A 27,359-nucleotide genomic window follows, 5' to 3' on the forward strand; every position below is an offset into this window, starting at 1 on the left:
CCGTGGACAGCTGTCACTTCCCAGCGATGCGTGCTTCGGTGCTGACCATCGTCTGCCTGCTGGCGCTGGCCGGCGTCTGCTCGGCCTCCCACCCGCCCAGTAAGCTTTGTCAACTCGTGTCTCTGCTGCATCCGCATCGCTGTGAATGTTCAAGGAATCTTGGCTGGGTTGAAGGGATTGTGTCTATCAAAATGTTTGTTTTCTTATTTTGTTTTCCCAGAGAGAGCAGGCCTTATGATTCCACAGAGCAGTTTCCCAGTCTTAGAAAATTTTGAGCATCCGAAATGCTTTTGCTTTGCACTTTGTGTTTTGTCCAAACATCATCAGCTAAAACACGTTCATGATAACGTACCTGCCGTCAGTCATGGCCACCCACTGAACCCATCTTCAGTCACAAGGCCTGCATAGCATTACGCGCCAAGAGAAACTCCCGGAAGACGGCTACAACATGTGAATCAAGGGAGAATATTTCAAATTTTTACATGTCGAACTTAAAAGCAACTTTTTAGTAAGCCCGAATCCTTCCAGGGGATTTTCAACCCTACTAGTTTTGTTACGTTACAGCCCTGTCACTTATGCCCAAAGGGCGACCGCACCCTTCAAATCGTGATGGGACAAATCTTGATTGAAGAGATGAAACTGAAATCTGAGGGGCGGGGCAATCTGACCCGCAAATGACGTTTTCGGCATAAAAAGAAGTCAAAACATGCATTCATTGGGCAAAAGTGGAGGAGACAAACCACCAGTTCTGGAGAAGTTTGCTGAAATGTCCCCTTATCAGTCCCCTGTGGCTACACCCGCTTAGCCAGGCCGGGTTCTCTCAATTTTGTGCGTTGGACTGTAACTTTCAGTGAGGAATTATGCATTTACTTTTCGGGCATTATGCTAGATGGGTCATGCACGGCACGCTGATGCCGCGGGATGCAATCAGTGCTATTTTATCCAATCTCAAAAAAATCATTTTTTGCTACCATTCAGGGGCGGCGCCACGGGTCTTAAGTTGGAAGGGCATGATTTTTCAGGGGTGGGACCTTGCCGATGATCTCAATAATGGGCCTATTTGATCTGAATTTTGGCACGCTCTGTGTAGCTGCAATGCATTTATTTAGGGAAAAAGAGGCCTCCCAAAAATCAGCGATGGGGAAAACACATACTCTTGCTTCTTGTTCCCTCTGCCTCCCCTGCTGCGCTGTCCCTGCTTTCAGCTATCTGCTCGCTGGTACAAAAGGGATTCCTCTTGATCAGCTTAACTCATCCAGGTCAGATTATCTCATCCACCGATTGTTTACCGCTGTATGCCGTTATGAATATTCAAGTCGCAAGTTTTAACCTCTCAGCTGTCAGTTTCCATCACCGGAAGAGTCGATGCCCTTCAATGCTTGAGCAAATACGAGAAACTTCTTTGACTTCTTGTAGCACTATCGACAGTTCCAAGTAATGCGAGAACTATGCCACGATATTAACCATGTGCTGCCTTCAAAGTACCTTTTTCCATGTTGGTAAATGCACGTAATAATGGATGGGTGTGAGACTCTGTCATGGCATAGTACTAAAACATTGCTTAAAGGTCAGTCCTTAAATGTGACACTGTTTTTTTTTGTTTAGTTCTCTTTCTGGTCCATTAAAATAATCGTTCACGTTGCATCCTAATTTTATGTCGGAATTGGTTCTAGCAAAAAAGCCTAACGCGTTTCAGGGTACGGAACAAGTGCGGTGCCCTGTTGCTGGCTGGGAGTGTTTTCCCATGGGGGCGATACCAAAAAAGGTGTGCATAGAGCATGCAATTTTGGGAGACTTTCACAAAAATGTGCTGGCAATGTGCTGGGAAAGCCATATTTTATAAATTAGCAGGCAAATGACAATTGGATTTTGATTTTATGCACAAATTTAGGGCAGGTATTGCCTACAAATTCGCTACGTTTGGGCCTGTAGTCAAGCTTCAATCGACGAAATCGATAACTACGTGTTGCACTATGCTGTCTTCACAGTCCGTCACGCCATGGTCAGCCACAGCACGCTATAATCGAGGTCGGTTTTTTAAAAGGTGACTAGCCGTTTCTCGGTCGACTGCCGGCGCATTCACCAGTAGAACAGTGTTCAGGTTGTCTATCGATACGAACATGCTTACCTACACTATGCAGTTAGTTTCATGCGGGTATCTGCTTTGATTAGCGAGATCTGACATCGATCTTTGGACACGCTTACATGCATTGTCCGCCTGCCGCCCGCCTGCCGCCCGCACCGTCCCACATTTTTGCCAATCTCACTTTTCGTTCTTTCCTCCCTCAACGTGTAGTCATCTCGTGCCCCTGTAACGTGGATACATCGAGATTTAGCTCTGCATTCAATATGTGTTCTTCAGAATTTTCTTGGTTAAAAACGGCTCGAACTGAGAGAGATGAGGTTGTTGCCATTATGCAACATTTCCAGACTGCCCCATGTGATTAAGCAATCATGTATCGAAATTCTTAGAGAGTACTACAACCAAAACCACATGCGAGCTAGTTGCCGACCGCCTGTACGCTAATGTGATGATGATAAACTGCACGCTAGATGAGCGTAAACTGTACTTAAAATGGATCATACACTATGGGGTAAAGAAGTAAAACATGGCAGTTGAGTAAGTGGCTGTTGGCGATAGGCCTGCACTTCACTTGTCTTAATCTTGTGTTATTACCTTCTTGACTAGCAGATTGCTACTGATTAGGTGAAAACCTGTGAGCCACTACCGGAGGATTGTATCGTTTTACGGGTGCGTAACTTCAGTAACATTATCATATATGGAGCATGGTTGAGCCCTAGAAATTTCCGCAGTTGGCATAGCGAGTTGGCAACACGCAACAGAACAAAGCACATCAGACACTGACATTTGCTAAGCTGGGCGGCGCCACACGACCGACCACCGTAATGTCATATGTGATGACCTTTGTTATCGTTCGCCTGCGGCAAGATCCCTTTGACAGCCATAGGCGGATCCTGGGGGGGGGGGGGAGGAGGCACGGGGCCATGGCCCTTCCCCAAAAACTCTGTGAGTATGTTTCTCCCCCCCAAAAAAAAACATTCCCAAAACTTCATAAAAGTTTCGTCTACCTACCGTCTGTTTTAACTTTGATGGTGCGGTATCAAACACTTCTTTCTTTCTGTTTCGGGAAAAAACTTAATGAAGAAAATGTGGCAGCGATTTGAATATCAAAAAACGCGTGTTGACGCGGCTTAGTCATACTCGGCGCAAGTATCGTGTTTGATGAGCACGTGGGTGATTAAATTGTTGAGCGTTAGCATTGTATGAGGACCGTTCAAGAACCAGAAAACGTTTTTAATCATCTCAGCCCTTGTTAACCCGCCCACTAAAGAACATGACCTGCATACTTCTTGATCTGTGTACCTATCTCAATCTGTGCATTTGTATTGTTGTGTGTGGCCTGTTGGTAGGTCTGCTTGTAGGTCATGTCGGTCTGTAGGTAGGTAGATAGGTACCCATCTTTCTGTGAAAAAGTAATTATGAATAAATGCAGTTAAAGTTTATGACCATCTAGATCCTTGACAGGGAGTATGTGTGTTGTCACTGGGTGATCCATCATCCTAATCCAGACATCCAGGGGTAGGTTAACAGAAATAGAGCAAAACCTAAAAAACCCACAGTTGGTGCAACACAACTTTGTACAATGGTTTCGAACGGTTGGCCCCCAACGAACGGTTGCCCCCCCCAAAAAAAAGCAACTCCAGGCTAGATCTGCCACTGGTGACAGCCCGTCGCGAAACATCCGGGGCCGCCGCATGGCGCTGTTGTGCCGGCTGTCCCTCACCACCAGCCGCCTGCCCTCTGGCGACGCGGTCCCCGCGACAGTGTGTCGGTCTGCGAGCCGGTTTGAGCGGCGGGTAAAGGTCAGCTGACTCAATGCCGCCGCTGGATAGGTGTGCGGTGAGAAATGCGGCTGCGTCCATTGGTTCTCGGAAGATTACCGCGTAGTTTCTACACTGATGCGTATATCGTTCACTGGAAACTGTTGTATTCGGTGTTGTTTAGCAGGTTATTGGATAAGTGACGAAGCCAGGCCTTGACTATCTAAGACGTGAGCAAACTTCTGGATACCAAACTGCTCCCTAAAAAATGGAGAGGTTTCCAAATATTGCACACTGAGTCAAGGGGTCAATTTTTAAATCCTTTTTTGGGGGGGCCGAACTGAACGCCCGATAGCCTATCTCCTATGTAATATATATATATATATATATATATATATATATATATATATATATATATATATATATATACATATATATTGTATATATAATTCTAAACACCATACTGCTCCCTAAAAAAACGGAAAGGTTTCCGAATCTTACATACCGCGTCAGGAGCGTCAATTTTTGCAATTTTTTCGGGGGCCAAACTGAGCGCCCGGTAACCTGTCCCCCATGGATATATATATATATATATATATATATATATATATATATATATATATACCACCCCATTTTTTCCTCACTGGATCTAGTCCGTTTTATTTTGACGAAAGACGAGGTCTGTTCTTAATGTTTGGATTCCCTTCACAAGCTTTTTATTTAGGCCGCATAGCAGTCATGCAGGGACGAACCCAGGGGGCCGGCACTAGACGCACGCGGCTCTTCTAATCGACAAGTGACAACACCCCTTTGAAGGCCACCTTAGGGCGTCAATGGCGCTCTTCTATGGCGCTCATGTGAGGCGGCAGACATTTTGGTTGTGGGGCACGGGCATTGGGTTAACTGTGACTTGGTCTTTTAGAATTTTGTGTTATCACATGTTTTGAGAAGTTCTTGGCTCAGAATGGTAAAATCAGTCAATCTCTGGAAAAAAACGCATGTCATGTACACATATATCCACTACATCCATCCTTCATGTTGCGCAGAAGAAGATAGGTTCCCGATTAAATCAAAATATCCTCAAACTGAAATGGCCGAAATCCCACAAGACCCCTGCATCTTCAGCAAATGTCAAACCGGTTACTTCTTAAGGATTTTTTTAACTCGAGTTCTGTGCCGTGGAATGGCAAAAATCTTCTACGAGAAGAAAACCGCATTGTTTGACTATAACCATGATGTTTTATATCATGCTGGGCTCAGTGGGACTACGCAGCGTCCATCGCCGCTAGACTTTTAGGCGATAGAATCACGCTACCTAATTCAAGTAGGATGGAATCACTCCACCTAAGATAAGTAGAATAGAATCGCACCACCTAATTTTTAATTGGAATAGAATTACCACACCTAATACAGGAGGTACGATATATTTTCCTCGTTACACTCACCTAACTCAATTCCAGGTTCGAACACACCAAACGCTTACGATCAAAGGAGAGATGTTTGGTGTTTTTGAGGGTCTTGGTGGTGGCTAATTCATCCATCCCCTGGGTGATCTAGTCCTTTTCAGACTCAATACATAAAACTTACGCTACCACCCCAATAAAACTCTTTTTATCGAAAGAGACTCTGTCCTCTTCGCAATGAATCTCCAGCTCGTTCGCAACGGACACGTTGCGAATACTGCTTCTCAAATGGCCATTCACAGGATCCGCGATGGCTGACTTCCCCAGGCTTCCAGGCATTTGATACTGACACCAACGGCGGTATGCTGCACCAAAGCTGACACAGCTTGACCCGGCAAGGGCAAACCGAGCGGTCTGTGACGACGTTGGTGGGAACCCCGACAACCTGAAGCCCGCCGACTCAGGGCATGCATAGCCCCTGTGCGGTGTGTGGGCGTGGGCTACATGCGCACAGCGGCGCGGGGGTAAATGGAGGCCCAATCAAAGGGCGTGAAGGGGACGCGCAGAAGGTGGTGATATCCTGCATGGCATGACAGGCTCAGGTTCTGACGTAACATAGAAAACTGAAATATGACTCCACCGTCGTGTCATAGTTTTCGCTTTGACCCCACCGGTAGTTATTGACACCATATCCCGGGTGTCCACGTGGGCCGGTCGCTTGTGGCCAACGTTGCGCTGCCGTCACGGGACCAATGGCTCGTCCTCAAACGACCCACCGCAGATCAGCGTGCTGGTGCCGCTTGCTGGGCCCATGTCACGTTTCGTACTACACACACGTGCTCTGAGTCGCTACCTGAGGCGCCGACTTGTGCGCGCCGTCACGTGCGCAACGCGTCACACATTTTGCATGAGGCGGGACCCGAGATCATCAACTTAATCGTGTGCCACACATGTCACCTCTGAGGCGGGTAAAGTTCGACATACTTTTCCCTCCTTGTGTATTGTGCACGCTATGATCGGCGTTTTGGTGCTCGTCCTCCTTTGCAAAGTGTGTCGTAACCATGCAATTGAAAAGAGCATTGATGAGCGCTTGCTAGTTGCTGATAAGTCCCTATTTTTCACAGCTGGCGGGAGAGGATGCCCATCCAATGAGGGCGTTATCACGACATGCGAATACATAGAAGGAATTCACTGCATCACGCAGGAAAACTGCTCTCCGGGGAAGATCTGCTGTCCATACGGCTGTGGATCCAGATGTTTCTAGCCCTACCAGGGGTGAAGAATGGTACTGGATGAGCAACCCCCTCCGGGTGTCTTGCGCTCATTTGCAGGGCTTTAGCGTGCGGTGTCACGTATTCTAAATGTGAATGCTGTTCTGTATTCAACCACAGCTCATCCGGCAATTAGTCAGTGGTGCACCTGGAGCATGTAACCTCATGCATTTGAAACCTATCACTCGAAAATGGGTTTAGTATCGGCTTCAATTAATGCAGATTAATAAACTTTCATATCCGAATGTCATTCTTTTTCTGTTTCCGAAAGACAACATCGTTCATTGTGTGTCGACACGCAAACGTGTGCGGGTACGCATCCAAAGCAGGACATCGAGATCGTGCCGCCCCCCCCCCCCCCCCTCTTTGGACCACATGAGCTTTTCAAAGGCCCAAAACGATTAATTTCAGAGGGCACCCAATGTCAATCCAATGGACACCCCATTTTTGTGTATTGTACCTTGATGGTAGTTCTGGGTTGGCCGAATCGATGAAGCGGCACCAAAAACTGTCGTCTCTGGGCACCATCACTTTAAGTTACCATAGGCATCTAGGAGCAGAGCAAAGGGCTTCAACACCTTCATTTTTAAGAGACAAGTTTTCTGTGGCTGCCGCAACGTCCATGCCTCAAAATTATGGATTGACCCATCCGGTTAGGAGACACGAAACCCTTCATTTCAAAGCACAATGAAATGAAGTTTCTAGAGGCACCGAGGCCAAGCGATTCATTCACAGGTCCCGATGCCTTCATTTTAAAGGGGCCCAAAATCCAGGAGCGCTACAACCGTGGCTGGAGAAGCTATGGCGGTCGGCTGTCCGGAATTCCCGGACTCGGCAAAACCTAAAATGTGGGTGGTCCGAGAGGTCCAAGGTAGGTGTGTCCGATGGCCAAAAGGCCTCTTGGTGGGCGTTTGGCAATTGGACAAGCACTGATAAGCAGATGTAAGCAGATCCCTGATGTTTACCACCACTCTGGCGGCCCTTCTGAAGTCTTACCTTGATAATTCCAATGGGCACGGTTATGAAACAGCATCACGTCACTGCGCCGGATAGACCATCAAAACAAAATGAGCGTCTCAAATAAAAATTGAACGTCATTGAAAGCGACATCTGGGTTCTAAGCATTCTTCCCAGTGACAAGTCTAACGTTATCCTAAATTGTATGCTTTAAATCAAACAGATGCCTATTACAAACGTCGGCATTTCGCGCGCCAACAACAGTGGCAAAAAAGCGTTAAGTATGAGTTGCATGAGCTTTTCCCCTGGTGGCGCAGGGTAAAATGACCATGGCAACCGTGGTTTCACGGGGTTTCAAACTTTGACGACATTACTACCTCTCACCAATCATGGGATTAGATTGGTGGCCGAACTCGCAGCGAGGATTTAGAAAGTGACACGTGTTCGTAATGTTAAAGACAGCGGAGTGCACAATCCTCATTTTGCGTCTACGCTCAATCGGTTAATGACACGCTGTCCGGTACCTTCTCATTTTGGGAAACATGACTAAGTTACTAGAAGTCTCTATGAATAAGGAAGTATAAAATGAATAGGTGCCTTCCTACGTTTCAAAGTGCTGTTATGTACTGCATCGAACAGCTACGAAGCCTAAGCAAAAACCGTAACTCGAGGAAACTGATCCGGATTTTCCGGTCATCGTACGGCGACGGCTGATACGTAGCCGACGAACATCGTCGAACTTCACAACATGTCAAAGCCAACAACGGCGGTGAACGCGTCACCTTCTGCACCAACAGGCCATGGTCCACGCTGCCCTGCACGGTCGGCACGGCTCACCCTTCATTAGACCCGTCGCCGTTCCAACAGCAGTCAGACTACCAACCCTAGTGAGCCGGTACATGAACGGACCATCAGTCACTCGAACGTCCGGTCACTGGTACCTTAGACTGGCTCACTGCTTCATACTCCTCACGAGCAAAAGGTTGGTAGTATGTGTGTCACTGATACGTGGCTTTCAGATATGGTCGCGACAGAATGCTGATGTTTTCCTTTTGCAGACTAGTCCGTTTAAGTGCGGGGACACAACGTAGTAGCCGCCGCCGGCTTGAACCGACGTAATTCCCCACCACGACTACGCCTCCCCCCCCCCCCCTTGACCTTGGCGTGGGAGTTGTGGCCGCTGCGGCTCGGGGGCTGGGGCTGTCAGCCAGGCCGCTTCAATTCACGCGGGCGCCGCGCCGTCGTGCAGGCGCACTACGGCTCCGCGGGCGGCACCGGTACAGCCCTGAGTGGTGGCTCTTCGCGACGGCACTGCAGCAGTTATTTGGGAGACAAAGACATGTGCGCATTAAGGTAGTGTTGTTTCGCCTCGGGAATCTCTACATGAGGCTGTGTATGCTTTATGTTTTGATTCGTTAAGTGCGAAACACGAAAAGTAAGCTGGGCTAAATGGGAACCAACTGAAAAATCAACGCTGGCTGGTCGTTCGAGTCGTGTTGTCAGCTTAGCTTTGATGGTATTTCAGAACAAACCTTGCTTGCTTTTTTACAGTTTCGTTTTTCCACATGTCCTCGGAAATTCTTCGCTCAGAATGGTAAAATCAGCCAGTCTGAAAAAACGCATGCCATGTCCATATGTACCCACTATATTTATCCTTTCATATTGCGCAGAGGACGATACTTGCCCGATAACATAATGAAACCTGAAACTGAAATGGCCAAAGCCTGGACGGTTTTCTGAGAGGCGGGGGGGGGGGGGGGGGAGAGAAATAAGTCCCAAGGCACCGTAGCAAAGCGTGGTCCCATCCTCGACGCATTCCTGGATTCGCCCTTGCACATACGCCGGGATGTGAGCAAACATAAGCGCCCACACGCTAGCGCAGCGCCATCTGCTAACTTCATTAAAAGCCCGCTTGGTGGCGCCAAGTTTTGTAGTTAGTCACGTCAGCCATGCGCGTGGTGAACTACGAATTTTCCGGACAATAACTTATTTGTGTATGCAGAATTTTTCTGCTGATGGTCCGTTTCCGGGGCGACTAGAGAGCAAGTTTAACAGCAAGAGAACGTGCAATGACCGGGGTCTCTGCTCGCGTCCAGCAAAGCGAATATTCGTCCCGGCCAACATAAACATGGCAGGGTCTAAAAACCGGCATATGACGCAGACAAGCAAGTTCTCTGGAACGACTCGTCCTATCACCTTAAAACCTTCAACAGTCGATTCCGTACAGTGAGGTGAGCAATGAGTAGGCAATACCAAGACCCGGCCTGAGGTCAAGCACCTTGAAAACACGATGAGAAAATTGTATATGAAAATGCAGACAACTTAAAGCTCCAAACCCACTGAACCGATCACTGCCGAACCCTCCCCATTGGATGTGCCATACCTGATTCTCCCATGCAATTTCAAACATGGTAACGCTAGGTCGGATCAAAAGTCGCCAAATTTCAAAATCCAAAATGTTTACCACTCAATGGGGCATGCCTAGCAGTTGCAATGTATGTCATGAAGCCATACTTTATTATTGTTTTCATAGTACCAGAGCGCGCGGGCATTTTCATTGCCATTTTTGCGGTCGCGCACATCACATCAAAAACATTTCTACATACCGTGTGCGCAGATGCAAACGCCTGATTTGTTTTAATGAGTAGGGACACTCAAAGATTTGAGACACTCCCTTGATTTCTTTGCATTTGCTCGTAGGGCCCTGAACTGTTACTGTGCCCTTCCTGCTAGCACGCCGGGACACTCTTATCAATCGAGGGCCCTTCCGTGAATTATTTCCATTCGTCAGAAAGGCTCTGTAGGCTACATCCGAGGCCCCATATCTTAAGCTGCCGGGGTACCCTCGGCTGCTCAGGGGCCCTTAACGTGGGTCCCGATTAACCTACCGACCCCCCCCCCCCCCGATATGTCCAGCGACCCCCTACATTTGTCTAGGGAGCTTCCAACTCTCTGCCACTTTCTTAGGGTCCTACGCTCTCGTAGGGGGCCCATCTGATAGCCTGCTTGGGCACACACGGTCATTCGGAGACCCCCCACACTGGGGCCTGGGTACTTTTTTAATGGAAGGGGTCACTTTTGTGGGGAGCGTATCTGTTCACCTGCTCTGGCGCACTCGATCATTCGGGGCCCTCTTCGTCATGTCGTGGGTATTTCATATTCGAACGAAAGGCCCTGCGCTGTTGTCGGGGGCGCCACCTGTTAACCTTCCTGGGCACACTCGGTTATTCGGGGGCCCTCCACATTTTGTCTTGAGTATTTCCTACCTGAATGGAGGGCCCATGCACTTGTCGGAAGCCCAGCTGTTCGTCTCCTCGGCCACGCTGGATTATTGGGGGGGGGGGGGGGGGGGGCTGCATATTGGGTCTTGGTGTTTGAATTTGGGGCCTTGCTCTTGTCGGGGCCATCTGATAATCTGCTCGGGCACACTCCATCTTTCGGGGGCCGTTCGTATTTGGTTCTCGGTATTCCTTATTTGAATGGAGTGCTTTACGCTACGCTCTTGCCGGGCCGCTTCTGATAAGCCGCTCGAGCACATTCCATTGTTCAGGGACCATTTACGTAGGGTCTTGAGCGCTTTCTATTTGAATGGAGGATCCTACGCTCTTGTTGGGAGCCCGATCTGTTACCTGCTCGGCCACACTCGATTATTGGGGGTCCTCTTCATTGGGTCTTGGGTACTTCTTATTTAAATGGAGGGCCCTACGCTCCTGACGGGGACCTTGTATGAGAATCTGCTCTGGCACATTCGATCGTTTGGGGGCCCCCTACATTGGGTCTTGGGTACTTTCTACCCGAATGGAGGTTATTACGTTCTTGTTGGGAGCCCCATCTGTTAACCTGTCCGTTCACACTCGATCATTCGGGGGCCGTCTACATTGGATCTCGAGTACTTTCTATTTGAATGGAGGGCCCTACTCTCTTGGCGGGGGCCCTATATGTCAGTCTGCTCGGACACACTTGATCGCTCGGAGCCCTACACCTTGTGTCGTAAGCATTTCGTGTTTGAATGGATGGCCCTATGTTCTTGGCGGGCTCCATCTATTAAGCTGCTCGGACCGGTGGCGGATGCAGAAGAAGGGGGGGGGGGGGAGGGAGGCACAGGACCATGTCTGCCTGAACCACGCCGAGAGGATCTAAATGCTCCAAAGGGGCCCATAGCCGGCCGAACGGACGCAGTTTTCTTACAACAAAAACACAACGAAATTGGACGCTTTTGGGCCTACAGACGACCAACAACAATTGCTAGCAAAAGTAAAGAGTTCATGAGCAGAGAAGCCTATTCCTCACTGAATGAGAAGCTGTTACTTGATGAAGTTTTGCGGCTTACTACGCTGTCGAGAAGCATTACACTGTTGGTTGCCCTGGTCCTATATGTCCACTTACCGGGTCAGCCTGATCGCAGAGGAGCTTCCCACGTTACCTTTGATCTCTTTGCTTTTCTTGTAGGGCCAAAAGCTGCTGTTGGGACGCTATCTGCTTCCGCGCCTGGGCACTTTTGGCCGATGCAGGTTTTCCTCCACGGATTCTTCTCATTCGCCCGAAAGGCTCTGTACATTTTTTCCGGGGCCCAACAGGCCAGGGTACACTCAATTGCTCAGCTGCTCTTCATATTAGCCCTGTGCTGTTGCTGGGGCTCTTGTAAGGTAAGGCACCGAGACACGCGATCATCAGGGACCCCTAATTTGATCAAGGGCTCGCTCCCCTTGATCTCATTTGTGGAGGACTTTTCACTCCTACCGAGGCTCTTTCTTTTAACCTGCCCGTGCTCTCTTGATCGCACAGGGGTATCAATTCATGGTCTTGAACAGTTCCCTTTTCTCAAAGGGTACTGCACTCTGGCCGGGGCCTCATATGTCAGCCTGTAGGGGCGCTTCCGATCGTTTAGGGCCCACCACGTTAGTCTTGGGTTCTTTTTGTTTGCTCTGATGACCCTACACTTGTTGACGGGAGCTACTTTATTGGCCTCATGCGGCACAAATGACTGTTCAGGTTCCAGCCCTATTGGCCTCGGCGCCTTCGCCTTACAGCAACAGTCGGATATGCACCGGTGAATTTTTAAGCGTAATTGTCGAACTTAATTCTACGTGCCTCCGATATCGTACGTGTCATTTCCATTGGCTTTTCAATGTATGACACTTATCATATTAGTGCATGACGTTCTTAACATATTTGGAATGCTAGGATATTTTGTGCTACCTTGTAACAAATAAAAAAATCTGCATTAGTCATCAGCCATCAGCTGATTACATCGCCCAACCGGCTACCCGTAAATAAGCTAAGAATCAAGTCCGTGCTCGATTTTAAAGGTTGTTAGCACCCAACTGGAGTTAATTTTCCCTGTTGTTCTGAAACAGTTATCCCTAAATTACGGGATTTAACATGATCTGTAGAAAACAAATAAGCTTTATGTGTATGCATACGTAGCATGCCTATAGGGCTACGCGCAGTAAGATGGGTTTCTCTTATATATATATATATATATATATATATATATATATATATATATATATATATATATATATATATATATATATATATGCTACATGCCAGTTGTGTTCAAATGTAATAAATGGAATGCAAGGATATTTTTAGGGGGGCCCAAACTGTAGGGGCCCAACAGTATTGCGTGCTCCCCCTCCCCCAGCGTGACGAAATATTGGATCCGCTTTCGGGCTCAATACGAATCGGCGGACTTCTGAACGACTTGGAGCCAGCAACCAACAAAAGACTGCTGGGGAGGCATATACATAATCACGGCAAAGCGTTATTCGCAAACTATAGACACTGACCAGCGGCGCACCATTATGTGTTCTACGGCCGCGAAGCTGTTAATCGCAGCGACGCCATGCACAATTCAACGCGTGATTTTCAGAACAACACCTCCGCTAAGGAGAAATTCAACCTCATCATGCAAGCTTAACCAAACTGCACGTTTTCTTGGTAATGAACATAAAAGGAAAAGGCACAATGGTAAAAGGCACCATGGGTGTAGGAACAGGGAGGCCAGAGCGACCAGCAGTGCTAACTAGCCCCCCACTTTTCAGATTAAAGTGGTATTTAGCTTACTTTTGCGCTATATTAAACGCACATACCCATTTACCTTGTTCACTGGTCCTCTTTCTCAAGATGCGTCATCTTTTTCGTTTGCCCATTGGTCATCGCTTAACGCCACAGCCGTGGAGCCGACGCCCCGTGGCCTACGGAGACTGCAACGCCGGGCGTCGAGGCTATTGTTATGACAAGAGAGTGCGCTTGCCCAAAATCATGTTGCATTACCTTTTATCAGTAAGCGTCTGTGACTGAATTTTGACCATTCTAGGAGGATCGTGCATTTGACATATTGATGCAAGTTTGGGACTCTATTTCATGTACAATTTACGTTCAGGGAGTCATTGCATTCTCTGAAAAGCACAGGAAAGAACTGAAGTCTATGTGACAATTATTGGACCACCTGCGACGATCAGGGATATCGTTCCGTCAATGAAGGCTTCCGTGCCAACTGCACCGGTCTGCACCCGGGACCAACTGCACCGGTCAGAAGACTTCCGGTGTCAGGGAGGGGAGCAATGTGATATGATATATGCTTCCAATGGCCTCTAGATCGACCAGAAGATCCCGCCCCGTGTCGCCAGCATGACAGCCAGAAGACACTTTGTGATTTGGCAGAAAAGCCCTTCAGCCCTTGACCGGAAATGGTAATGTGCCTCTGGTGTTTTACTCAAGAGGCCTCTCGTCTGGAAGAAAATGAAGGGTCTCATTGCCGTTGAATACAGTGGGAGTCTTACCATTTTTAAATAGCGTATGCCAAAATAAGCTGAAAAACGAACAACGCCATCAACTGTTTGCCTGAAAACGTTCGTTTTTCAGCACGGATTAGTGAAACAAATTACATCAACAAGTATGCACATGCCCGCCCGCAACCTCGAGAGCAAGGCCGGCAATAGCCTGGGTTGTAGCTGCCGTAAAACCAAACGGCGTCGGCCACTGCAAGTGTCCCCACATGGCGGGCGTCGCATTAATGTCTTCTGGATAGATAAATAGTTACAGAAACACGAAAAATAGAGAGTGTACCTTTATTCTTCCAGTTCCACCACCAGATTCCAGCTCCACTTCCCAGCGCTTTAAGGACCAATGTGTTCCTACCATCAGCATACAAATCGCACACGTGAATATTTGATATCCTGCAGCGCTCAAAGATACTTCTTTCAGAAGCGTCGTCATTTTCATCTGCCTGTTGGCCACAGCACAGAACCAGCTGTTCAGACGACGCTGTGCGGCCTACGGAGACTGCAACGCCTTACGTCGGATTTTTTGTTACTAAGATTTGCGAGTGCGCATGCTTAAAATTGCGTCACGTAACTTGAATTACTAATCAATTTAAGTGTTTAAAGGTATTCATTTCAGAAGTGTCATCATTTTCGTCCACCGGTGGGCCGCGGCTAAAAGTGAACCGCTGGGCTAACGCTCCGCGGACTATGGAGTCTGCGAAGTCTATTGTCGACGCTTTTTTGCTCAGATTTGCAAGGGTGGATGTTAAAAAACCACGTTACATAAATTGCCTCGCAAAGCCATTCTGACTGAATGCTGAATATCTCTAGATAAATATGGCTCAGCCATGTTGATACACATTACTGAAGAGTCGATGTACAATCAAATTTTCATCTTCGAGTTTCGATCAAACATATCGATTTAAATTTACCTTTGCGATGTCCTCAATGTCTGTAGAACCCAGATAAACATTATGAGAACCATTCTGAATTCTATCGGCTTAGAAAGAGTCCAATAAGCCATTGTAAATCGTGGGCACCGTTGATTTAATCTATACGGTCGTTCTACGCCTGATTCCTGCAGTTTATCGACCTAAAAAACATTGAATTGATCTCATGGTAGCTCCTGGTTTCTATTCTGCTTGCAAGGTAAAGGTAACAAGAAAACAAAGAAAACCGTGTCCCTTGTTAACAAGTTATCTATATCCGAGGATTTTGGGGGTAGGGGGTCACCAAATGAGGGGCTTTTGTCAACCCTGTGCCCACACAACGCCCCTGCCTACACACAAAAGCAGATCAAGTTGTTTACGTTAAATGATGGGTAATGAAACGTTCATTGGGCCAATTCATACCTAAGGTAGGCAGCTTCCCGGAGGCTTTTTTATTTGGTGGTGGTGTGGTGTGAGGGAGATTAATTCGGAAAAGATACTAGTGCAGGTGTGTAACATCGGTTTTACACACCGATTAGCAGTTATGTTGATCCAGGAATATGCACCAAAGCAGCCATACGATCAGTTCGCAGTCAATCATGCGGGAGACAACCATACGATCAGTTCGCAGTCAGTCATGTAGGCACTGCCATACGATCAGTTCGTTGTCAGTCATGCGAGAGAAAGCCGGGCCAGGGCAGTGGCCGCCGACGGTGGACGGGATCAGGGCCCAGATAAGGAAAATATGATAGAAGGGCTTCGTTCTGTTGCTTGGTTTTTAAAACGGAATCTCCAATTGTATGGCTTTTGTCACATTGTTTTGGCAGTTTCAGGATTTCGAATTTGTTTCCGCCTTAAATGCCGCAACAAGTCTTATCTCTTGAAAAGCAGCGGGCGAAATGAAGGTGCATACAAATCTGTTGCACCGCGAGCTATCGATTCACTTTCAAAATTCTCACCAGTCTATGTCCAGGCCGTATTTTGGTATTTACCCTGTGGAGTCAGATGCCTCCTGAATGACCTGAAATGCCCAGCCGCTCGTGGAATTTCGTCTCTCCAGGAAAGACAATTTTGAAATGGAGAAACAATCTGGTGAAGCTGCATGGCCTTATTCGTCGAATGATATGGATGAGTCGTATGGGCAAGACTGTACTCCAGCGCGAAACAGCTCTAGGTCATGTCTAGCATAGCAGCCATGACATTTGAATAAAGAGCGATAACAGCCTCCATCTCTACCCCCTCCCCCAGTGATCGGGCTTGCATTCCAGAAAAAGTTACTGAAGTACGCCCTGAGCATGCCCCCTCCCCCCCCCACTTTTGAAACGTTCTTATGCCTTTGAATGACACCATACATACAGCTTCAACAGAATATCCGGGTAAATGGCGTGATGGATGGTAAGGTGTCGCAGCTATTGGTGTGCTAGACTCTGGGGTAAGGGTTGTCTGCAAGTAAGAATTTAGGAATTTGTGAAATTTGACGACTTCTGACCTAATCTTGTGTCAACATATTTGGAGCCGCAAGAGGGAATCAGGTATGGCGCATCCAATGGTGAATGTTTGGCAGCTAACTGTGCAGTAAGCTCTGAAATATGAGTCTTCTGCATTTGCATGCAAAATTTTCCCTCCGCGTTTTTGAGGTGTTTGATCTCAGGTCATGTCTCCGTATTGCCTCCTCATGATTGGTCATCTGCACGGGATCGATTGGTGAATGTCTCAAGGCGATCAGGCGTTCCGTTTCGGAGAACTTGCGTGTTTGCGTTATATGCCGGTTTTTTATCCTGCCCATAAACATTGGGAGGTGGGAGGTAAGTATGGAGGGGAAAAGCCATTTCTGCTAGACAGATATGGACCGTAGCCGGTGGCAGCAGCCACGCCAGTGGTTGGGTGACGTCAGGGGGCAGGACGGGACGTGCGAAGCGTTGCGGTACGCTAACCTTTCACTGCCAAACTATCTCCGTTGACTTGGAAATGTACAATCGGATGGTAGGGGCAGGGCCCGCAAAACGATTACTGTTTAACGATAGCTGTGGTTCCAGAAATATCTCTAATCAATAAGCGTTCAGTAATCTGTTCATAAAAAATGAGCGAGACGTTGAAGCAATTGAACAACGCATTGATTACGCACTGTGCAGCGCGGCGCAGAAAAAGAGCACACAAAGAAATGTATCTGAAGACACATACAAACAGGGGGAGGTTTATTGCACTTGCACAGATACTTGAAGCGCTGAATGACACAGCACTTAAACGAAACTTTTGATTGCAAAAGGGCCGAATTATCAAGCATGTCCTCGCGTCTTAAAGGGGTTGTCCACATTTGGAGCACGCGTGCAACACATGCTCTGGTAAACCCTGAAGTCCTGTCAGTTGTGTTAATAGCACTGGGCAATTCAACTATATGATCAGACAACAACAGCACGTAATAAGCGACTTAATTTCGCTCCTTTCAAGCCCTAATTATGTAGTCAACATTAAACAACAACACCAGGCTACTTAATGGTTTGTGCAACCCCAGGTTTCATTTTGATCCATCAGCGAGATGAACCAAAAATTCCAAAAGTTGACGCGTCTTGGGTATTTGATGACTTTTTCTAGAAACTGTTTGGCCGATCAAATCGCACTAATCACACAAATCACACGCTAATCTGCGTGTTCATTTGTTTTAGTTGACAATGAAGTCTTCCGTAAGCACACCTTTGAAAATGAGTGACTCTGTAATTGTTTGGACAGTACACCATCTCTCTCATACAACGCTTCCAGATGTCTGTCAATAACCAAAGTGATAAAATTTCATCGCACCTATACTTTTGGACAAATTTTGCCCATCAATGTGGTGGGGGCGCCAATCACCCCCGTTTGTCGCGAGGGTGACCCCGTCCCGAGTCACGCCAGGTGACGGGCCAGCCGTCAGCTGACCTTTACCGTAGCGTCACGCTTGCCGTGGGCGGTTGGCGCAAACGGTGGGGGCCAGCGGATGGGGAGCCACCGCCGTGGACAGCTGTCACTTCCCAGCGATGCGTGCTTCGGTGCTGACCATCGTCTGCCTGCTGGCGCTGGCCGGCTTCTGCTCGGCCTCCCACCCGCCCAGTAAGCTTTGTCAGCTCGTGTCTCTGCTGCATCCGCATCGCTCTGAATGTTCAAGGAAACTTGGCTGGGTTGGAGGGATTATGTCTATCAAAATGTTTGTTTTCTGATTTTGTTTTCCCAGAGAGAGCAGGCCTTATGATTCCACAGAGCAGTTTCCCAGTCTCAGAAGATTTTGAGCATCTGAAATGTTTTTGCTTTGCACTTTGTGTTTTGTCCTAACATCATCAGCTAAAACACGCTCGTGATAACGTACCTACCGTCAGTAATGGCCACCCACTGAACCCGTCTTCAGTCACAAGGCCTGCATATCATTACGCGCCAAGAGAAACTCCCGGAAGACAGCTACAACATGTAAATCAAGGGACAATTTTTCCATTTTTTACATATTGAACTTAAAAGCCACTTTTTAGTAAGCCCGAATCCTTCCAGCGGATTTTCAGCCCTACTAGTTTTGATATCTTACGGCTCTGTCACTTATGCCCAAAGGGCAACCGCATCCTTCAAATCAGGGTGAGATAAATCTCGATTGGAGAGATCAAGCTGAAATCTAGGGGGGGTGGGGGCAATCTGACCTGCAAATGACGCTTTCGACATAAAAAGAAGTCAAAACGTGCATTCATTGGGCAAAAGTGGAGGAGACAAACCACCAGTTCTGGAGAAGTTTGCTGAAATGTCCCCCTATCAGTCCCCAGTGGCTACACTCGCTTAGCCAAACCGGGTTCTGTCATTTTATGCGTTGGTCTGTCACTTTTAGTGAGGCATTACGATTTTAGTTTTCGGGGGTGCCAATCAGTGATATTTTGTCTGAGTTTAAAAATACATTATTCGCTACCATTCAGGGGCGGCGCCATGGGTATTAAGTTGGAGGGGCATGACTTTTCAGGGGTTCTCTTGAACAGAATGGAGCCTTCCCAACGATCTCGATAATGGGGCCTACTTGATCTGAATTTTGGTACTCCCTGTGTAGCTACAATGTCCTTAGTTGGAGAAAAAGAGGCCTCCCAAAATTAGGGTTGAGGAAAACAAATACTCTTGCTCCCTGTTACCACTGCCTCCCCTGCTGCGCTGTCCTTGCCCTCAGCTACCTCCTCGTTGTTACAAAAGGGATTCTTCTTGGTCAGCTTAACTCATTCACCGATTGTTTGCTGCTGTATGCCTATATGAATATTAATTCGCATGTTTTAACCTCTCGGCTGTCAGCTACCATCACCGGAACATCCGATGCTCTTCAACGCTTGAGCAAATCGCAAACTTCTTTAACTACTTGTCTCAGTTTCGACAGTTCCAAGCAATGAGTGGACTATGCCGCAATATTTATCACGTGCTGCTTTCAAAGTACCTTTTCCATGTTTGCAAATGCAGGCAATAAGGGACAGGTGCAAGACTCTTTGTCATGGGATTGTACTGAAACATTGCCGAACTGTTTATGCCTTAAATGTAGCTCTGTTTTTTATTTAATTCTTTGTGTGGTCCATTCAACCATTGCCCGTATTTTTTATTACTTTATTTCGGAAGTGGCTCTGCCAAATCAGCGCGACGCGTTTTGGGGTACGGGATTAGTGAGGTGTTCTGTTGCCGGCTGAGAGTGTTTTCTAATGGGGGCGATACTAAAACAGGAGTGTACAGAGCCTGCAGGTTTGGGAAACCCACACAAATCGGTGGTAGCAATGCGCTGGGAAAGTCATAATTCATAAGATTAGCATGCAGAAGGCAATAGAGTTTGGCTTTTGTGCACAAATTTAGAAGGGGGATTCTTACAAATTGGTACGTTTGAGATCATAGTCAAGCCTCAACCGACGAAATCGGTGGGTGTGGCATGGTTTATGTTTTCAGTCCCTGCGGTAAAAAAGAAACAAATAGAGCGCAACCGGTCAGCGCAGATATTGTCGTTGCGTGCTAGTCACAATAACTGTACTATGCCGTTTTCACAGTCTATCATATATGGCTCAACCGCAGCATTTTATAATCGAGGTCAGTTTTGTGGAAGGTGACAACTGGTGAAAATGAAAGGTGTGAAATTATTCGTTTACCTGTCGACTGCGACGCACCCACCAGTCGAACGGTGTTCAGGTTGTCTATCGATAAGAACATCCTTACCTGCACTGTGCAGTTAGTTTCATGTGGGTGTCTGCTCTGATTACCGAGATCTGACATCGATCTTTGGACACGCTTACATGCATCGTCCGCCTGCCGCCCGCACGCACGCACCGTCCCACATTTTTGCCAATCTCACTTCTCGTTATTTCCTCGCTCAACGTGTATTCATCTCGTGCCGCTGTAATGTGGAGACGTTGATATTTACTTCTGCATTCAAGATGGGTTCTTTAGGGTTTTCTTTGTTAAAAACTGCTCGAATGAGAGATATGAGGTGCCTGCCGTAATGTAACATTGCAAGAAAACCCATGCGATTAAGCAATCACATATCCAGATTCTTAGAAAGTATTACAGCCATGCAAGCTATTTGCCGATCAACTGTACGTTGATGTGATGCTGATAAACTGCACCCTAACTGTGAGAAAACTGTACTTAAAGTGGATCATACACTATGGGGTAAAGGAGTATACCATGGTAGTTAAGTGATTGTTGGCGATAAACCTGCGCTTCACTTGCCTTAATCCTGCTTATTTATCCTGGCCAGCAAATAGCTACTGATTAAGTGAGAACCTGTGAGCCACTACCGGAGGATTTTGTCGTTTTACGGGTGTGTAACTTCCGTAACGTTATCGTACATGGAGCGTGGTTGGAACACTCGAAATTCCATCTTTTGACATTGCGAGTAAACACGCAATAGGGCAAAGTACATTAGACACTGATATTTGCTAAGCTGGCGGCGCCACACATCCGACCACCGTAATGTCATATGTGATAACCTTTGGTGTCATTCGTCTGCGGTTATAACCTTTGTGGCGACCGGTCAGCAAAGCTCCGTGTCCGCCTAACGTAGCTGTTGTGCCGGCCGTCACTCACCGCCCGCCAGCTGGCCTCTGGTGACGCCGCACCCGGACAGCCCCTACGACAGTATGTCGGTCTGTGAGCCGGTCTGTGAGCGGCGGGTAAAGGTCAGCTGACGCAATACCGTCGCGGGCTAGGTCTGCGGTTTCCAGGGGGCCTCCTGGACAAAACTGAGTCTTTTCACAGGGGGAATCCTGAATAGAATCGTAGTCAAGGAGAGGGGCATCGATGGCGTGTGCCCCGTATCAAATTGATGCGTTCATCACACCCAAGCAAATAAATGTCAACAGTTCAAAATCCAGGATGGGGCCCTCTGATCACTCAGCAAAGGATCTTGCTGTTCTAAAACAGGGTCAGCTGCCCCTGAAAAGGACCTGCTGATGCATAGAGGGTCCTCCTGGTTTGGAGCAGGATGCATCCGATTCACGAATGGGGGTTCCAAATCTAGCCTGTCCCAAAACAGGGCATCCTGATCCGGAGCTGCGGTCATCTGATGCATGAAAGGTGCCTCCTGTTCCACGAAGGGTGCCTCCTGAATGAAGAGGATGCCTCATAGCTCGGAACGGAGACCTCTTATTTCTTAACGGGGCCTCCGGAGCTAGCAAAGGGGCCCCCTTAAGTGGTCCCAAGAAACATTGGACCCATTCATCTAGAGCACGTGCTACCTTATTCATAGACGTGGTCTCATTGTCCAGAAAACGGACCTCCTCCGGAAAACGGGAAAACGAATGTAGAAAATGGTCTTCTGATACAGATATGTTACTCCAGCTTAGTTGTCGGCACCTTCCTGATCTCAATGTTGGCAATCTACGGCTAGCTACATGGTTTTAAATTGGGAAAATGTGACTTGCCAATACTTTTGAGGGGCAAAAAATATACTCTCGCCCGTTCACTGCTAACTGCTGACTACTGCCTGTTGACTGCTGGTGCCCCTTACGGACCCAATGCAACCCAGCGTAGTTCACTGTGGGACCCGTTAGGCTACCGTCCCAGAGACCATCGCATCACCCTCGAATGAGCCACCGCGGCTCAAGGGATGGAACGATGGTGGAATGGCTTTCTCACACTGTTGAGTCCATCGGTATGTCGTTTGCTGAGAGGGGCCCCCGACAATTATTGGGGAGCCTGGGACACGAGGTTGGCCAGCGGCGCAGGGTCTGCAGCTGGCCAAAGGGGCCATTTCGTTAGTAACAGGGCACCGGCAATCCCACTTAGGTTGTTGCTATTATGCAAGGGGCTCCGTTGTTCCGACAATTCATGAATTAATCACAGGTTCTCCGAGAAGTCGCGAAGGACCGCTTCAACAGTCCAAACAGTGCATGCACCTGTGACAGGGAGGCACTATCATCCATAACATCAGCGTCAGCAGCTTCATTGACCCTTGCTGGACGTCAACAGAACATCTAGCAGTCCGGGTCCTTGACTAGTTGTAAGGGGTACTGATTATTACAGAGCACCGGGTTCCCTCAGGGTCCTCAATCGACCCACCATGCGCTGTCATTTCTCAGGACCCTGATGGTCTTCAGTTCCCTGGCCATCTCATGACATCTACTTCTCTCAGGGTATTTAATCCCCTTAGCAGCTGGATCGGCTCATGCTTCTAAAGTCGCGGGACTTAACCGATACAGGCTCATTAAAACCATGATACCTGATTCCATTTGGGCAGGTCACGAAGAGCTTTCCTAAAATGCCGACCAGGGCAACATCCTTCCGGCCGTTCTGGGAGCTGAACTAGGAGATGGCCGCCCCTACCAACGATATCTATCGCTCTTTGTGCGCTCCGTGTTTGCACTCTAAGTTCAGTAAATGATTGTATTCATGTCTGACACGTGTCTTGAGTATTTGTCTTAAGTATGCATCTGCAATGTAATCGCAAGTGGTTTACTCAAAAGTGCTTACGCTATATTTGTTTCCAGCAAAACCTGGGAAATGCATCTCTCGAGCGTTCATCGCGCTGGCTTGCGAGCCTCACGAGATCAAGAAGCTCTGCAGAACTGACTTTGACTGCAAGGGGGACCACAAGTGCTGTCGTGTGCAGCGTTGCGTCACCGCCTGTGAACGGCCAGCTGGTAAGGTCGGCCGACCTTACCATCGCCTGCCAGCTCTTCATGGAGATGTCTGACCTGGGCGTGTAGCTACCGATGTCATGAGTTAGGCCGGCATGGTGCAGCTGTGGAGCGAAGGTGTTGCGATGTTGTTTGCTCTCGGACCTTGACAGGATCGTTTGTACATTGACCACGCATTCTCGTTGTCTAGTGATTTTAGCAACCAGCTCGGCTACCTACAAACGTTATCAATATGAGTAATGTTGCCGATATGGACGCGCTACCAACGGCTTTCGGTTTCATCATGTCATACTTTGGAGCTACAGAGGTATAAGTATTTGATTAAAGGTTTCTTCGCTGCTTGTATCTCGTACTTGGATCACATGAGAAACATTCCAGGCTTGGCACGCGGTTTGCAAAATTTCGCAAACCTTTTTACAAACAATTTTGCTTCACATTACCAAATGGATGGCTATGCAGGTTCCACAGAAATGTGAAAGGCACCTCAACTGCACGTAAAATGTGAAGATGTGCACCAATGTCAGCTACTTGCCCTCATGCTGTTATTTCTAAATCAGTAACTCCATGCTGTTAAGATAGCCGTGACATCAAAATGTCTCTAATCCATCGCAAAAACGCGTTTGACATACGCGTTTTTACTCGCCCCAACTCAACTTATAAATGATTGACACGCATCCCTTCAGGCCCCAACCCGGGCCGGTGCCCGCCGCCTTCCGCCGTGCCGAACACAGGCAGCAATATCCACTACTGCACCGTCGACACCGACTGCGGGCTTGTCCGAAAGTGCTGCCTTAACATCCGAGGAGTGAGACGCTGCGCGCCGCCGCGCTCAGGCAAGGCTCGGGTCCCACACGTGCCCTGAGGCGCTGTATTTTGGCGCCGACGCGCACCGCGCCGTCACATGCGTAGCGCGTCACACATTTCGCATGAGGCGGGGCCTGAGATCATCAACTTGATTTGTGCCACGGCTTTCATCTCTGAGGCAGGTGAAGCTTTTTTATCTCTTGCTCTTTTCGCTTTTTATCTGAATATTGTTACTTACTTGTATGTTGTGCCTACTATGATCGGCGTTTTGGTGCTCGTCCTCCTTTGCAAAGCGTTTCGTAACCATGCAATTGAAAAGAGCATTGACGAGCGCTTGTTAGTCGCTGACTGGTCTTTTTTTCCACAGCTGGCCTGAAAGGATGCCCACCCAACAAGGGCATCATCACGACGTGCGAATACATAGAAGGAATTCACTGCACCACACAAAAGGACTGCGCCAAGGGGGAGATCTGCTGTCCGTACGGCTGTGGATCGAGGTGCTTCCCCTCCTACAAGGGATGAAGAACAGTACTGCATGAGCAGTTCGCCTCCGGTGTCTTGCGTTGATTTTCAGGGCTTTAACATGCGTTGCCACGTATTCTTAACGTGAATGCCTTTCTGTGTTCAACGTCAACTTATCCCGCAACTTCAACTTCTCTCGTGGTTTCCGTGATATGCCACCTGGGTTCCCATACACCTGGAGCATCTGGCTTCACGCGTTTGAAACGCATCTCTCGAAACTGGGTTTGGTACCGACTCCAATCAATGCAACTTAAAACAACTTTTGATATCTGAATGCTTGTCTTTTTCTGATTTCGAAAGGTAACATTGTGCATTGTGTGCAGATACGCAAACGAAAGCAGAGACGGATCCAGAAGGGAGGGGGCATGTTTTAATGCCCCCTCTCGCCACTGGGCCCACAAAGGGTTTTAGTGTCCTTTAGGAACACCAAAATCTCACAGTGAGGGGCATCAAAACCTTCATTTCGGCGCAAGTTAGCTTTTATTTTAAAAGGCTCGAATTTCAAGGGAACTGCAGCTAGCCAACTGGCCTCAAATCTTGGAAATTTTCGAGGGCAACACACTTTAGACGTGACTCGGTGCCTGTGCTGTATCACTGGACAAAACCAAGGATCGACCCATCCAGCAAAGAAGTAGCAAAATTCCATTTTAGATCGCAATAACCATTTTTTGAAAGAAGCGCCCAATTCCAGCGGACAGCGGACACTACAAAAGACATAGACCTCTGCTTCTGCCATAAAAAGACAAAAGACACAAACATCGGTCTCCGTCATAAAAAGACAAAAGGCATAAACCTCTGCCATAAAGCGGGTGTCTCTTCATCTCCAAGAGGCACCAGCTTACAGGGACACATGCTGTACCTCCTACCAGGGGTGGAACACTGTACCTCTTTGGAGGCGGTCATGATCCCCTGCCATGTCGAGTTACCCCCACCCATAATGCAGCGTTAGGCCCCCGCAAATTTGGGCTGTGTTCCCGCGATGTTGGGCAGAGTCCTTACAAAGTGGAACCTGGTGCCCAACATTCTATTAGTTCTTCAAAGCAAAGATAATTCAAAGTTCAGCAAAACGAATGTAGATTTCGAATATCAGTTTATATCTGTATGCGTCTCTAATATGGGAAAACTGAATTGCTGACCTATTAGTTCAAAAAGTTATTGCACCGTGCTAGTGAAATGGGATACAAACATCGCATTTCAGGCAGCTGCGAGTGAATGAGAAACTCAAGCGCGTCTTTGCAGTCGGCCTCGTGCTGCGGCGGCCACTAGTCGAGTCATGGATGCCCCGCAGCTACAGTGGAAGCCACATAAAACGATTTACACTTTTCAGACGTACTACTTGGAGAGACCCAGGATTCGGCGAGGGAATGCGGCCTCACTGTGGAACTGGAGCTTGGTGTCCTGAAATTTATTGCCTCCCCTCTCGCAAGAATTCCCCGCATCCGGTCGTTTCATATTCAGATCCCTATTTTCTAATCGGGAAACTATCGTCTTCTGTGCAACGTGGAGAGCCAGACATCGGTAGGTCTGCATGCACATGGTGCACGCCAGTCTTTTCCCAGAGACTGATGCACCCCTCTAACAATATTTCAGAGAAGATTGACACAACGAGTTAAACTCAGTTGCTAAATACCGTCGAAGTCAGGCACAACACGACTCGTCTGACAAACCATCGTCAACTTACGCGCAACGAAGCCAGCAGAAAGCTGCTTTTCGTGGGTCGCTAGCCTCACTGCGACTGGTTGTGGGTCATTGGGGCTTTACGATGCTACTGAGAATGCATAACGACGCCTGCCTTGGCAGAACTGCCTGCCTCTCACCTTGGCAGAACGGGTGGGCACGCGGGTGATCGAAGCGTAGTGAGTGGTTAAACGCAAAAGCAATAAGTTGTACTCGATGTCTAAATCGTAATGCCACCCATATGACATAACATGACACGAATATTGAAACGTAAGTGGTGGTGGCAGAAATCGATAGGGTTCTGAAATTCGTGGGCTTTTGACACGAGATGCTTTCTTGTAGTAAAACACACCTACGCTCACTGCAACATGTAAACTGCATTGTGTCGGTGACAAGGAAATTACGAAAGTTTGTGATGCAAGTTTTGAGCATATTGAAGTAGTGTAGAAATTACCCAAATCTGAGTGAGGAATGTGGCCCGGGTGTTGCATAAGTAATATGAGCTTCACAGTTCCAAAAACCGAAGGATAATAGGTATATATATAGTAATATATATATATATATATATATATATATATATATATATATATATAATAGGTACTAATAGGTATACCGTGCCGCCGGCGCGTGAAATCATATTCTATTCTAAGTTAAAAATTTACCAGACCACATGGCTTCAGCTGCCTGAGATGGAACTGCCAGAAAAAGGAAACGTGAGGCACGTCGTTGCGCACTCTTTTATGGAACGCCGGCGACTGCAAGAACCAACCTGGCGCTCAGGGGTCACGGCAAGGCCGGGTTTCAAACACTGCCCCCAATTGGGAGCAAAAGGTGCTCAAAAACCGCTCGGCCATCCTACCCCGGCAAGAAGAGATTGTCGTCTCGTATATCTGCAATTTTCGCATCTATATCTATTTGGTCACGTCAGTGCCTGACCACAAATGGCAAGGGGCACGCCAGCTCTTGTTCTTAACACACATTTTTCTGCCCTTTTAATTCGCATTTGTTAGATTGCAAACATCATACGCTGCTAGTGTTGCCGCGCTATACATATGTGCCTGACGGCGGTGGACCTTACTAT

The 27,359-nt window shown here is 47.8% G+C and overlaps 1 protein-coding gene across 1 annotated transcript; it reads left to right on the plus strand.

The window, feature by feature from the left end:
• LOC119114885 (WAP four-disulfide core domain protein 3) lies at nt 1-24,893 on the plus strand. The gene is made up of 4 exons (XM_037238945.1): nt 1-99; nt 23,126-23,278; nt 23,959-24,108; nt 24,447-24,893. The coding sequence occupies exons 1-4, from the start codon at nt 27-29 to the stop codon at nt 24,599-24,601; spliced, it is 531 nt and encodes a 176-aa protein (XP_037094840.1). The 5' UTR covers nt 1-26; the 3' UTR covers nt 24,602-24,893.
• The last annotated feature ends 2,466 nt before the right edge of the window (nt 24,894-27,359 follow it).

Source organism: Pollicipes pollicipes, unplaced genomic scaffold (genome assembly GCF_011947565.3).
Source record: "Pollicipes pollicipes isolate AB1234 unplaced genomic scaffold, Ppol_2.1 Scaffold_3087;HRSCAF=3621_pilon_pilon_pilon, whole genome shotgun sequence".
In the NCBI taxonomy this organism is placed as follows: Eukaryota; Metazoa; Arthropoda; class Thecostraca; order Pollicipedomorpha; family Pollicipedidae; genus Pollicipes; species Pollicipes pollicipes.